Raw genomic sequence first — 13,018 nt, 5'->3', positions numbered from 1 at the left:
TCTAATAAATGTACAACTAATTCAGATCAACGTATGTATAATGTAATGTATTTATAATAGTATTGCATTTTTGTAATTATATGTTATAGTTAGCAGTGTGTGAGAAACAAAATACATTCTACCCAGCATTTAAGAATGGGCATTGCACACTCAGTGAAGCGTAGGAAGTGGGAAACGATTGGTCATCTGATTGCGTCAAAGAAACGTCAATGTCTGACAAAAACAAAAAAAAAGAAAACACCAGCTTTGGAATAGCTACAAAATTTGGGAATGTCCAGCTGTAAACAAATACAATACGATACATGTAAATCCTGAATATTTAAGTTGTCTTGTTTGTCTTAAAAAATAGATTGTTCTAATACAGTTGCTCAACAAATATGACTGGATGAATTTTAATGTGTTTTTGTCTAGTACAGACATTACCGATCAGCACTGGTATTTCTCAATCCTCCAAAGCCAGTTATATAAAGGGATAAATGCCACAGATCATTCTGTGATCACTGACCGGGAACACTACTATGAAATCAGTCCAGAACTGGAAATAGTTCAAAAATCACTGAATACCTTGTCGTCATCACTAAAGCTCACACTGGCAGAAATTGTGATACCATACAAAAAGGAAACTGTAGTTTGATAACAGACGCATTTTTATTATGATGAATATAAAATTAACAAATATATGGAATGCCGGGAACTTTCACAACCACTTAATAAGTCACCAACTAAAGAGTTTATGCAACTTTTGGCTCTGTAGGTCTACCATCTACTCTGAAGAAGCCACAGATTCAGCGGTGTCACATTAACTGTATCAAAGCAATGATCAAAAACAGTGGAATTAACACCCAAAGCAACATCATTTAAGGAAATAAGCTTCACAGGCAATAAAATGTAGGGGACAAAAAATTAAATAAAATACACACCCAACATTGTACTTGAAGGGTCATCCTTCAACATTTGGTCTTAATCATCAAAAATTGAGGTATAATTGACTGAAAAATAAATTCTCATTTATTACTCATAGCCACATCACTTAGAAACTCTACGTACCATTTGCTGTCCTTGTTTTAAAAGGTAATAACTGCAGCTTTATTAACAAGAAATGAGTAATATAACAAAAGTTGAAAACAGTCAATCGACTTTAGCTACTGCTTTAATGTATGTTTACACAAGTGACCAAGAATATTGAGCCCCCCAGCATTGATGTTGATTCATGTTATTATTTTTGTTCGTTGCTGTTGACAGTTTGCTGCGTTTTATTTAACTGCATTATTTTGTGAAGTGTTTCTTATATTCTTTTAATGAGGTGGATACAATTTTAGGAACACCTTTCCATTTGATATCACAACAAATCCCAGCCTCAATACACACCATAGAACTGACTCAACAGTCTCAACAAAAACTGACTGTTGTATTGGATTGCATTGTACAGGTGTTTCTATTTTTCTGGTCACTTAGCGTATGAGTTGAGTCTATAGAAAGGGTATGAGAGCTAGCACACAAGCCAGATATACTTTGCCAACGTGTGGATTTCAAATAATATATACAATCAGAAGCTTTAAAACTATAGCATTACATAGGACCATATAACGATTCTATTATTAGTGGGGAAAAATATTCTTAAATAGCTCCTATCTGAATCTACGGTAAATGATTTTACATTTTGATTCTCCAATAATCAATTTGCAACATTAACTACCAAAGACAAAAACAATGGCAGCAAAAGAAACCAGTGTCTGGCAACGTGACCGATATGCATAAACCTACACATTTATAAGGTTGGAAATACAGTTCCCATATGCAAATCTTGATGTTTTATTAATTGTCACATATTGTTCTCAAACATAGCAGAGAAAGGAGAGTGACTGCGAAGAGGCAACTGACCGACATTTCCACCACCCCTTTGACAAAAGGTGAGAAGTCACTGCCAGATGTGCTTCTATGTTTAGGCTCACTTTGCAGGGGCTCGGTCAGGCTCATCACAGGCTTGGTTCAATTCCTAGCAGCTATGACAACGGATAATGCTACGCCGCCAATGGCTACTGCAGTGGCACCGAAAAGCCACTTCCAGCTAAGACCCTAGGGAAATAAAAAGGTGCAAAAGAGTAGAGAAGGGAGGTTTAGTAGGTTGAGTTATATCATGACAGTCAAAAGCTCAAAGCAACGTATTCATCAGACTTAAAATACTGATACAAAACTGACGCTCCTTGTTTATTACCACACAAAGGCGCTGTAAACAAAACTTATGTAAATGCATGATGGACAGAAATCCATGCTGTGTTCTAACCCAAAACATTCAACATTTAAACAGATTGGTTTTGTCAGGGAACGATGCTCACCCATGAAGACTTGGCCCGGTGTTTCTGTGAACTGCTGCCACTACTAGCAGGGTTACCCAGCATCTTCTTATACATGGCCTGCTCTGCTCCTCTCTGCTCCGAGTTCTTCTTCACCAGCTTGGAGAGCTCTGCGTGGATTGTCTATGCAGAGGAGACAAGCCAAATAGGTGTTGCAAACTCCAGTTCACCATCACAAACCCCCCTCCCCTCCCCCTTTACCCTACCAACCCAGCTATTCTAACATGAGGGGAACAAAGTCTTGCTACTGTATAACAACCCAAGACTGATTTCCTTGTTAATGGGAATGTGTCGGGATGACAGTACCCTTACATCAACAGACGCCACAAGTGGTCTGGAAAGCGTGAAAAATGACATGAAGGCTATTCAAAAGATCATTTTTAACTGGGATCATGATGGATGGATGGACGAAGCATCGATTAAACACTTACAAAAATGAAATGCTGGAAAAAATGTGTGTGCCGTTCTTTGCCGTCTTATAAGAAAGCGCCGACTTGCATCACAAGCCTGACATTTAGCCCACACGTACACACAATTCCAGGATATGGGTTCAATTATTGTTCCAACATTGTCTCAGATCTGAGTCACTTCACTGCTCTTAAAAACTGGTGAGTGACTAAGCAAACCAATGCTTCCAAAGACAACCAAAATGTTTATGCATTGTAAATGCACTTCAGAAAGACGATGGAGCGCCATTACATACAGTACGAGTTTACAGCAATGTTCACATAATAGTGATATTTATTATTTCCTAAGTGTCTGTGCAAGTCTCTACCCTGAGGATTTGTCTGTTTCCATCTAATGCTAAAAGCAAGCCGATCCATTTACAGAACAATGTTTGAGCAGTTGGCAACACTATTGTGCAATCAGCCACCCACAAAAATGATAGGACACCGACATGTCCCCAGGGCAAGGACATGTAACATTCTGTCCAAACTGGAACTGTCAAGCCTTAATGTCATGTCAAAGAGTAAACAAACCACGGACAAACAAAATCTTCTATTGTCAATTTGGGTTGGAGATAGAGGGTGTGAACAGCTGACACCAGTGTAAACAATGCAGACAGCAGAGCTCGGAGAAGAGAGAGATTTAGCGTCTTCTTTCACTACATGACGCTTGCTTCTGTTTAAGACCGCCTCATTGATTATAATGGGAGCGTTCTGGTATTGTGAAGCACACCCACTGTTCTTGCTGGTAGAACATGAGGTCATTTAAGAAGTCTTTTCATTATTACAGCACTAACAGGCGAGTCCATGTTAATATAAAAACTGCTAATCTCGCACCAGTTTAAAAACGTGTTTTTTGACACAGAGACATCATTGCAAACATGCTATGTATGCATCTAAAACATGCATCTTTTTTATTTCAGATATGAAAAGATTCCTGACTACACACAGCAATGCACCTAAGATTTACTATTACAGAATGGAAATAGTACATTATATTTACACTGAGCATGCTGCATGAAAAGCTTAAGTGGTGGCCATTCCATGTGCTGTTTGACAGATTGGTGTGGGACTCAAGTGGGGGATTCTGGGCATGAGTACCACGCTGCTGTAGCTCACAGCGAATCCAAGAAGCCCACGCACTGAGCGGAGTTCTGTCCTGGCCTTGTGTAGCCAAAGAACCACATATACCCGACTGTATAAGCAGGAGAAAAGGAACAGCGGCTAGGTATTAGATATGGCTGGGGTGCAGGGCAAACCTATTTAAGGCAACAACATGAAAACGGATCCTGTGAAATGATGAATCAGCAGTCCACCTGACTTTGCACTGCAAACTCAGTGATTTGATATTTCATCCAATGGCGCCATCTCCTGGTCATAGGAATGAACTGCCGTTTCTCCATACTAAAAGCCACGTTTTACCAAAAACTAATGTGAAGAGGCCAAAAGTACCTTGTTGCTGGGCTCCAACTTCAGCGCCTTCCTCAAAGTTTGAATGGCTTCTGTGTATTCACCTTGCAAGGCTAGTACCTTGAGGGAAAACATAAGAGTTTAAAAAAACAAACAATTGACCACAGACAAATAGGGAAAGCGAAAAAAAAAAAAATAAAAGCAATGTGTACCTTTCCCATGCGGAAAAGTGCTTTTATGTTGTCTGGCTGGTGTTCTAGTGCCGAGACACAAGATTTAAGTGCCGCATTATGGTGGTCCAGTTTCAGCTGAGAAGCAGCCATGTTGTTTAAACACTTCACTCTCACATCCATCAGCTCATTCTCCTCCTCAGGACTTATGTCAACTGCAGCAAAAAAAAAACAACAAAACGGTTAAAAACCAGTGTGAAAAAAAAAAAAAAAAAAAAATTATCATGTCCATCCGTGCATCATTAAAATGACTGAACATTAGTTAAATTTATTCCCTGCCTATCACCATCTAAGAAGGGCTACATTAGTGTTTACACGTTGAGAAAAAGGCCCCTCTTGTTTTGGGGGCAAATCCAAAAAGTCATGATCAAAGTGAGCATCAACTCTTGGAGTGCCATACTCCCCCACCTGTTAGATACCCCAAAGCACAATGCTAGGTGACAGCAAAACTTTTCCCTAACAGTGCGTTCCCTTTGTACTCGGAAGTAGAGGCGTTGAAATTAATCAAATAATCAATGCATCGGGATGCGGACATGGACGATGCTGCCATCGATGCGGTGGCCCACCATAATCGATACATTTCGTTAAATTCTCGTTAAATTTTCCGGCCACGGCATAAACATTCAAATGAAAAATAATCTCAGGAGCCTAAGCCTTTTCACACACACACACACACACACACACACACACACACACACACACACACACACACACACACACACACACACACACACACACACACACACACACACACACACACACACACACACACACACACACACACACACACACACACACACACACACACAAAACGGCTGAACGGAGAGACGAGGACAGTGGAGTGTTGGGGACCAAGAAGCTGGTTAAACAGTGATTTGGCTCAGATTGAGCTGAAGGCAAGACAAAGGATCTTGGCCTACATGTGAATCCCAAAGCCAGTTTCACCAAACTCCTACAAGCCGCCACTTCGCAAAATGGAGAATGTGCATTCAACACGAGGACGGCAAGGCAGACTGGTGGTGAGACAAAGAACTGCTTCACACCTGTGATAAGGTTGCACTTTTCCCATTGGCTGTCGGGTCTTTGAATGCACCACCCCGCCACTAGGAGGCGGAGGGGCGTGTGTTTCTTCGCTTTCACGGTAACCCCCGGTTGCTGACAGGAAGCACTAGTCCGGACTAGCTAGCCAGCATCACCTCGCTGGTCGAGTTGAGCTGGGACAATTTTATATCGGTCTGATATACAAAGGGGATCCGAGGAAATACTGGCCGAGTATTCCCTCTATCTGCAGCGGGTTTAATCAGCCTGGATTCAAGAAAAGGACGGCGTTCTGTTTCTCGCTTGTCGACCTGGATTACGTCTCGTCCACTGCTCTGGACGAAACGGATCGTTAAACTCTGGCAGGAGATTAACTGACAAACGACGCACAGTAAGGCTTTACACAGTTCTGGGCAGATGTTAGAACTAGTGCGTTTTGGTTTGTTATTAATGAGCAAAGGGTTCGCTACCGCTTGTTGCCATTAATGTGATCTGATTGTAATCATGTATTGGCCCATATCTGGTTACTAATCTGTTTCTGTGAATGTATAAATTGATCACTATACCGTTTGATTTTGTTGTGTTAAGTAGCTGGGTTAAAACCGTAAGCGCTACCTGCTAAACCACTCCTTTGACGGAGTTTAGTTACTGTCTGCGAGACAATCGCGGAATTCAGCTGTTAGCCACTGAGCTGGCCGTTATCGATAACTAAGATCAGAGTGTTTCTTTTCTTTTCCTCCTTTATTCTGTTCCTTTTACTAACACACATGGACATATAAGCTAGCCACGTAGCTCCCGAGCTAACGCTGCTAACTTAACCACGTGGGGTTTGTATAGAGCTAATAGGTGATTTAGCATATGGTATAAACGTGCGCGTTGCCTAGCAACCCCCACCTCGGCTTCTTCAGCCCCTCTCCGTGCACCCAGCACCACTACCGCCCTCTTGAGGCTAAATGGTTTTGTGCAGCTCAGAGGAGTAGCCATTTTTGGAGTTGTTTTTGTATTAGAACTACATTTCGACACCGCCCCTCCTCTTTCACTCACTCTCTCACACACACACACACTCACACGCACACGCACCCACACACACGCGCACACACACACACACACACACACACACACACACACACACACACACACACACACACACGTGTCCATGACATGCTGCTTTTGTTTTTGCTTTGTTTAGTTGTGATATTGTAAAATGTATATACGTTTTATTATTGAAGGATTATTGATTGGCTACTGATAATTGTGACGTTAATAAATTCGATTATACTTAATTAGCAGTTGCTGGTGATTATTTGTGTACTGGTTGTGATAATTGCTGGTCGAACGGGTCAGCGCTCGAAATCACCCCTTCCTTTAATTCCTTTTAAAGGATTTTTACAGAAATGAGACTGTTCCACAGTTTGATTATTGGTCCCTGACTAGCAGGGTGGTGCCCCGTTTTGATTGTTTGTCGATTTGATAAAGTTATTAATAACCATATTCATAACTTTATTAATATTGATAAAACATATTTGATCATTTGCCAATGATCAAATCTGTACCCTACGTGAATCCTACAGGAGAGAATCGCAAATTGAGAAGAGGAAAGAAAACACTGAGAAACATGGAGAGACACTAGAATAGTTAGCTTGGAGAAGATCTAAGTGGAGTAACGAAGCGGAAGAGGTGTACACTACGGCACTTTTCTTGTCTAACAGCAGTGGTTTAGAACAAACGTTGTGCTAGCGTGCCTGGCTAAAGTTGGAGCTAACGGCGGAGAGTTGCTGATTTGGAGGACACTGATTTAGGACCGGAGAGGACGACAGCGTGTTTCCCTGCTGAAGAGCACTTTGGCGTAGCAGGCGACTGGTTTTCGTTTTCGTGTTTGAGCTGTGTTTCTTGGACTTAAGGCAGTTACACACCAACCAGACGGCCAACCGTCGGCAGAAAAGCCAGTCGGACTGATCGGTCTCCCTGAGTTGGTCCAAAAAGTGCCTCAGAACACACCGAAGAGACGAGACGTAATACGTCTCTGTAACAGCAGGCGCCGCTAATCTGTATTGTTGCCCAAAAAATGAAAACCGGCAGCTGATTGGACGAACGCGTCACATGGGTTTGTTTTCTTTGGAAATTCAAAGACAGACTATCATGGCAGCTTGTTCAGAATACAATCTCATATTGTACTAAAATAGTTCACCAAAACGTGTTTCTGAAAACATTTTAAGCGAGAAATAGGCCATGCAGTTGCTGAATCTGTCTTCATTTCAGATCAACAAAAGGTCAGTTTAAAAGATTTTCGTCAGATTTTGAGAGACTCTAGTCCGCTCTAATCTCATTCCGCTGCTTTTCGGGTGTGAGTCTCCGACTGCCCCCTTTTACATGTCAGGTTACGCCAAATGAAGGCCCGGACGCCCCTCAGACGGACGACGGCGCGGAACACACCGAACAGACTCGAGTCACCGACCTCGCCAGACTGCAGCGGCCAATTATCGGCCCGGTGTGTAGCTGCCTTAACAGCTAACTGTAAGTTGGATTTCTGTGTGTTTGCTTCACTGAAGATAATGTCCTGTCGGACGCATCGCACACAAGCTACCATCAGGCGCAGGGGTAGTTGCGTGTAATATCATTTGAAGAAATATTGCATTTAGCATATTTGAAGGGTGTGCTTTGTGTTATGCTTTTTTTTTGTTATTCAATCTAACGGCTAAATATTATTTATACATTTAAGTTAACGTTCAGTAAACAATACCTTTTATGTTAAAGAGTTGTCTGGGGTCAGTTATTCCAATACAGCACAATAGATTTGCAGGTTAAAAGTAGGGTGGTTTATGACTAATCTAAAACAGGTAAACCTTCGTGGTAGCTACCTTAAAGAAACGAACCCACTTCATCATTCCAGTCCAAAGTTACGTATAGCAGCTTGGGCATTGCACTTGACAACGCAAGCTTGTCAAGTCAAATATCCTATATGGCTTTAATAGAATTTTTTTTTTGACGCATCGAGATATCAAATCGAAGGCATGGTAATCGTAATCGAATCGGGAGATCAGTGAAGATTCACACCTCTACTCGGAAGTCCGATTTTCCGAGGTCAAAGTCGGAATCACGCCCCCTGACCTCGGCTTTCCGAGCTCTAAACTCGGACAACCACAGAGTACCCCGAGGCTGCTCCGTGCATCAACAGTTGCGAAAGCTGTATTAACATTCAGTTATAAGCACTTCAGTCTCATTTGTGTCTGACTAATTCCGTCGTACAGACAGTGTTGTCCGTCTTCTATCTGTGGACATGTTGCTACGCTGTTTGTATGCACACAAAAAAACAGGGTAATGCGTTGTTATCAACTGGCATTGCTAACAATGGCTAACCTGGCTAGAGCTAATGAAAACAATGAAAATCTGACTTGTGGGTGCCTGGGTAGCTCACCTAGTAGAGCGCGCCCATATACAGAGGCTCAGTCCTCGACGTAGTGGCCGCAGGTTCAATTCCGACCTGTGGCCCTTTGCTGCATGTCATTCCCGCCCTCTCTCCCCTTTCATATCTAAGCTGTCCTGTCACAAATAAAGGCCTAAAATGCCTCAAAAACTTCCGAGTTCTGAGGTAAATGGGACACACTAAAAGCCTCGACTTCACTCCCTGGCATACATCTCACCTTTAGAACTAGACTCTGTTATCTGCAGGGCAATGCTGTATGAATTCACAGCAAAAGCGTAGTCCCCACGCTGGTAATGAACATTGCCTCTCTCTCTCTTATGGATGGCCAGGGCAATCCTTTCTGCAGGGGGGAGCAGCTCCAGGTCTGGGGCATCAATAGCTTCCAGCAGTTCCACTTCTAGGGACAGCTCAGCGTTGGGGGGAACCTCTGGTTCAAGACTGGAAAGATGAAGAAGCGCCAAGTTCAGGAGTTACGGAAATAAGAGAAATCAATCACTAGATTACACACAAGGAATTTTCAAACGTCACATCCCAATGAAAGGGTGTCCATTTTAAGTCCCGTTTTGTTCAAATTAGTTTGTGAATAAATAGCAGAGTTAGCATGATTGTACTTTTTTGTGTGCATGAAAACTACAGTTTTTGCAGCCTTTAGCAGATAGATTAAAGCACGGCCCTACCTCCCCCGGGAACCATATGCGTATTTTGCGTCAGCCTGGATGAGGGCCTTCTCTCCCATTTCCATGAGCTGCACTGTGAGATCCAGCGCCTGAAAGGAGAAAAATCACATTGCAGAGTAAGATACTCATAACAACAAAACAACACTAACTTACTATCGGTAGGACAAAGAAAAGTATGAATATCCTGTTGTGAGACTGAGAAATCGCTCTATTTTGTCTTTCCCATTTTGAGAAGAACTGTATTTCAACTTGTTACCTGGATGACATCCCCATCTCCAAGAGTGAAAGAGAGGTAAGGCTGCTCCTCTACAAGCGTTCCGTCCTTCAGGTATGCTTTAAGATGAATCTTTACATTTTGTCCTTTCTGTGGCCGACTTTCTCGCCCTTCCCCTGCCTCCAGGACTTTTTTCTTTAGCTGGTCATTACCTGGAGAGAAACACAGTCATATTAATTTCAGTCAGTTACAGCACTGATCACTGGGGACAGAGCCGGCCCAGCCACTAAGCGACCTTTGCAATTGCAAAGGGCCCCATGGCCAGCAGAGGGCCCCTAGAGTCACTGCTAGCTAGTTGGCGTTCTAAATCATCCCGCAGCTCCGCGAACGCTGTCTCCCCCGTCATGACATATACTGTTGGAAAGCTCTCTCTCTCCTCTACAATGCTGTCGGATCCAAATATGGTCATTGCCTTTTCATCAGCAACCAATCGTGAAAGTAAAAGGGGGGATTTAACTCAAAATGCGCAATCTCATTGGCTGATGCCAATTTCTGACAACGTGATTCGTTCAGAATCGTCACGTGACGTGCTCTGACATTTCCGCGGTAGTTCAGAATGTCGAAAGAAGTGCGTCGAAAACAGTCGAAAATCACCTCAGAACACGAAAACAGTTGTTATCAGCAAGAAGACACAGGGGATTACAAACTAAGACAGCAGATGATGAAATGTCTTCACATAGTATGTCGATGTTTAAACTGTTGTTCAGAAAACAGGAGTTTTCAGACAGCGGAGGTAATCAGACCCTCTCTCTCTCAAAGCAGTTCACAGAAAGTCATATAGCCTACATGTCATATGTGTCACATATAAACTACAGTGTACTGATTGCGATACAACACACTATATTACAAAACAATTACATTACACAACAGTTAAAACTGTTGTATAATATAATTACTATATAATAGGCTACTAAACAAATCTGTAATTTTGGGATCCTAAGTGGTTGTGAGTCCCTCAGGCTGTGGCAGGCAGATCCATATTTAGCTGTCAGTAGAGCTGCTGTTCCCTCTCCTAGGAGAACTTCCGGCTTCTTTTCTGGTGTTAACTTTGGGAAGTTTTATTTTTTTGGCTATTTTTCCAAGGTGTAATTCTCTTAGTGAAGATAGTTTTTCCCAGTGGAGGAGGAAATGCATCTCTGTCTGACCTAGTTGGTGGTCAAATAACAATTTAGTCTACTTTGTTTGCTTTCTCCAATGTTCTAAATATTGGTCTTTTGAATGATTCATAATTAGTTTAGTTCTGTTGTGTTGTTATGAACCAGTGCTGATGGGAGCCTGGTTAGTTAGCTTCACCATCAGCTGACTGAGGGGACTGTTTTGTGGGGAAAGTAAGCTTGAGGCAGCAGCAAGTATGGCCATCTCCACCTTCAATGAAGGTGCCTCTGCCATGCTCTCTGTTATGGAGATGTGGCTTCAGAGCACAGTTGTGATGGTCAATTCAATGAGAGAAACAGTAATAAACAGGATCTCGAAAGCTGAGGCTGTCACAACTGCCAGTTATATATTATTATTGTTACTATTGATCTGGTTTGTGGTGTTTTAGATTGTTTTGTTTATTTGAAAAATTCTAACATTTGAATGTTCTATTTATTATTTTATATAATATTTTATTTAAATGTTATTCTGTTTGCTCTATTTAATTTAAATTATATATATGCTTGTGCCTCTTAAACTGTTGTCAATTAAAAATGTATATTTGGTCAGTGAAAATCACTTTATCTGTATTTTTATTCAGCAAGTTCATCAGTGTGTGTTCAGTCTTGCACTGCCACTCAGCTCAGTGGTATCATAATTTTTTCTGTTAGACATCAAACATAGTAGATATAATAATATGTACCATATAGTTATTAGGTAGTCATTGCTTTTCTTTAGGCCTTACTTAAAATGGTCAAAGGGCCCTCCAACCAAATTTTGCATAGGGCCCCCAAATGTCTATGGCCGGCTCTGACTGGGGATCACAACAGCTTAAGGGGGCTGGTCATCACTCCTAACTTATTAACTACTAAAACACCTTCCACATGAATATATGCGGTTACATTCTTACATGTTACTATACCATGGGGCATTTGTTACATACCTAATACATCCAGCCATTCTTCCACTTGACCTGGAGGGTCTGAATCTGTGTCAGCATTTTTTTCAGACTCATCTGTGTTATTCCCCTTCCCGCCCCCGGCATCTTCCAGAGGAGGGGGGTCGTCGTCAATGTCTTCTTCATCTAAAACCTCGAAGTCTTCCCCGCTGTCCAGCAACGAGGTTTGTCCATTCTTCTTCACCGATGGCGCACTGTCATGGATATCAGAAGCGTCCATAGTCTCCTCTTTTTCAGTCATTAGCTAGTAGAATACTATGAGAAAGAAGGTAAACAACTTTTACTGTTTGTCCCAAAACCGGAGTACGAATTAAAATCCACGTTTAAAGATACATCCGCTGCTATTACATGAGTGACCGTGCTATCCAAAACCATCCAGGACTCGCGTATTGGAATAATTCGCGTATTATTATAATCAGTTAACACATTTACAACATGGTCACAATTAGCTAGCTACAACTCACCTGTTAACTACTACAACATTAGCTAACGTTATATTTTGATTAACAATAACGTTAGCCAAGCTAGCCTCACGTTTCCAGAAGTTTCTGACAAGTTATCCTCATAGGCAGTAGGGTTATCCTACAGCAGCTATCTCTTCAAGCGGCTAGCAGCAGTAACGTTAATGCTAACAGATTATTGCCGAGGAAGTTGACAATAGCAAACTAGCATTTAGCTAGCTGTAATCTCCCTAGGTAGCTAATGTTAGTTCCGTTAAACATTAAGTGACTTTTTTTTTATCCTGTCTTGCAATGAACCCCTGCTGTCATTGACTTCAGATCAGTTAGAGCGTCATATGTGATAAATCAGTTTATCAAAATAAACCGCACATTACCTTCAAACAGTAGCTAGCTAGCTAGCTATCTGCACAGGCTTGTTTTGGTCCTGCTCAATCTCCTCCAGTGTACAATGATGAAGTCAGTTTGCTGTTGGGGAACAACAGACCAGCGGGATCCGTATCTGTTGCTGAATATACAACATCAAACTGACTTCGTTGCGGTCGCTAGTTCATCCCACCAAGCTGCTTCCTGTTAACCTTGGGCTAATGCACCTTTCATGGTTTTATATCATCC

The 13,018-nt window shown here is 41.9% G+C and overlaps 1 protein-coding gene across 1 annotated transcript; it reads right to left on the bottom strand.

Annotated features, from left to right (window-relative positions):
* Positions 1-629: 629 nt before the first annotated feature.
* Positions 630-12,921, bottom strand: fkbp8 (FKBP prolyl isomerase 8). Its single transcript, XM_039812115.1, has 9 exons — positions 12,781-12,921; positions 11,931-12,200; positions 9,836-10,005; positions 9,580-9,668; positions 9,120-9,340; positions 4,423-4,595; positions 4,253-4,330; positions 2,337-2,477; positions 630-2,076 (listed from the first exon to the last, which is right to left on the bottom strand). The coding sequence occupies exons 2-9, from the start codon at positions 12,184-12,186 to the stop codon at positions 1,990-1,992; spliced, it is 1,215 nt and encodes a 404-aa protein (XP_039668049.1). The 5' UTR covers positions 12,187-12,200; positions 12,781-12,921; the 3' UTR covers positions 630-1,989.
* Positions 12,922-13,018: the final 97 nt, after the last annotated feature.

Source organism: Perca fluviatilis, chromosome 9, assembly GCF_010015445.1.
Source record: "Perca fluviatilis chromosome 9, GENO_Pfluv_1.0, whole genome shotgun sequence".
NCBI classification, from domain to species: Eukaryota; Metazoa; Chordata; class Actinopteri; order Perciformes; family Percidae; genus Perca; species Perca fluviatilis.
Note: the sequence above shows the minus strand (reverse complement) of the source record. Positions and strands in the feature narration are given on the sequence as shown.

Bases quoted from the DNA above. Each gene is read 5' to 3' on its own strand.
- fkbp8 (XM_039812115.1), bottom strand. From the start codon at position 12,186: ATGACTGAAAAAGAGGAGACTATGGACGCTTCTGATATCCATGACAGT. The intron at 9,669-9,835 runs GTAACAAGTTGA...TTCTCCTTTCAG, and splicing joins GAGATGGGGATGTCATCCAG to GCGCTGGATCTCACAGTGCA. The intron at 2,478-4,252 runs GTACTTTTGGCC...TCCTCTGCATAG, and splicing joins AGTTGGAGCCCAGCAACAAG to ACAATCCACGCAGAGCTCTC.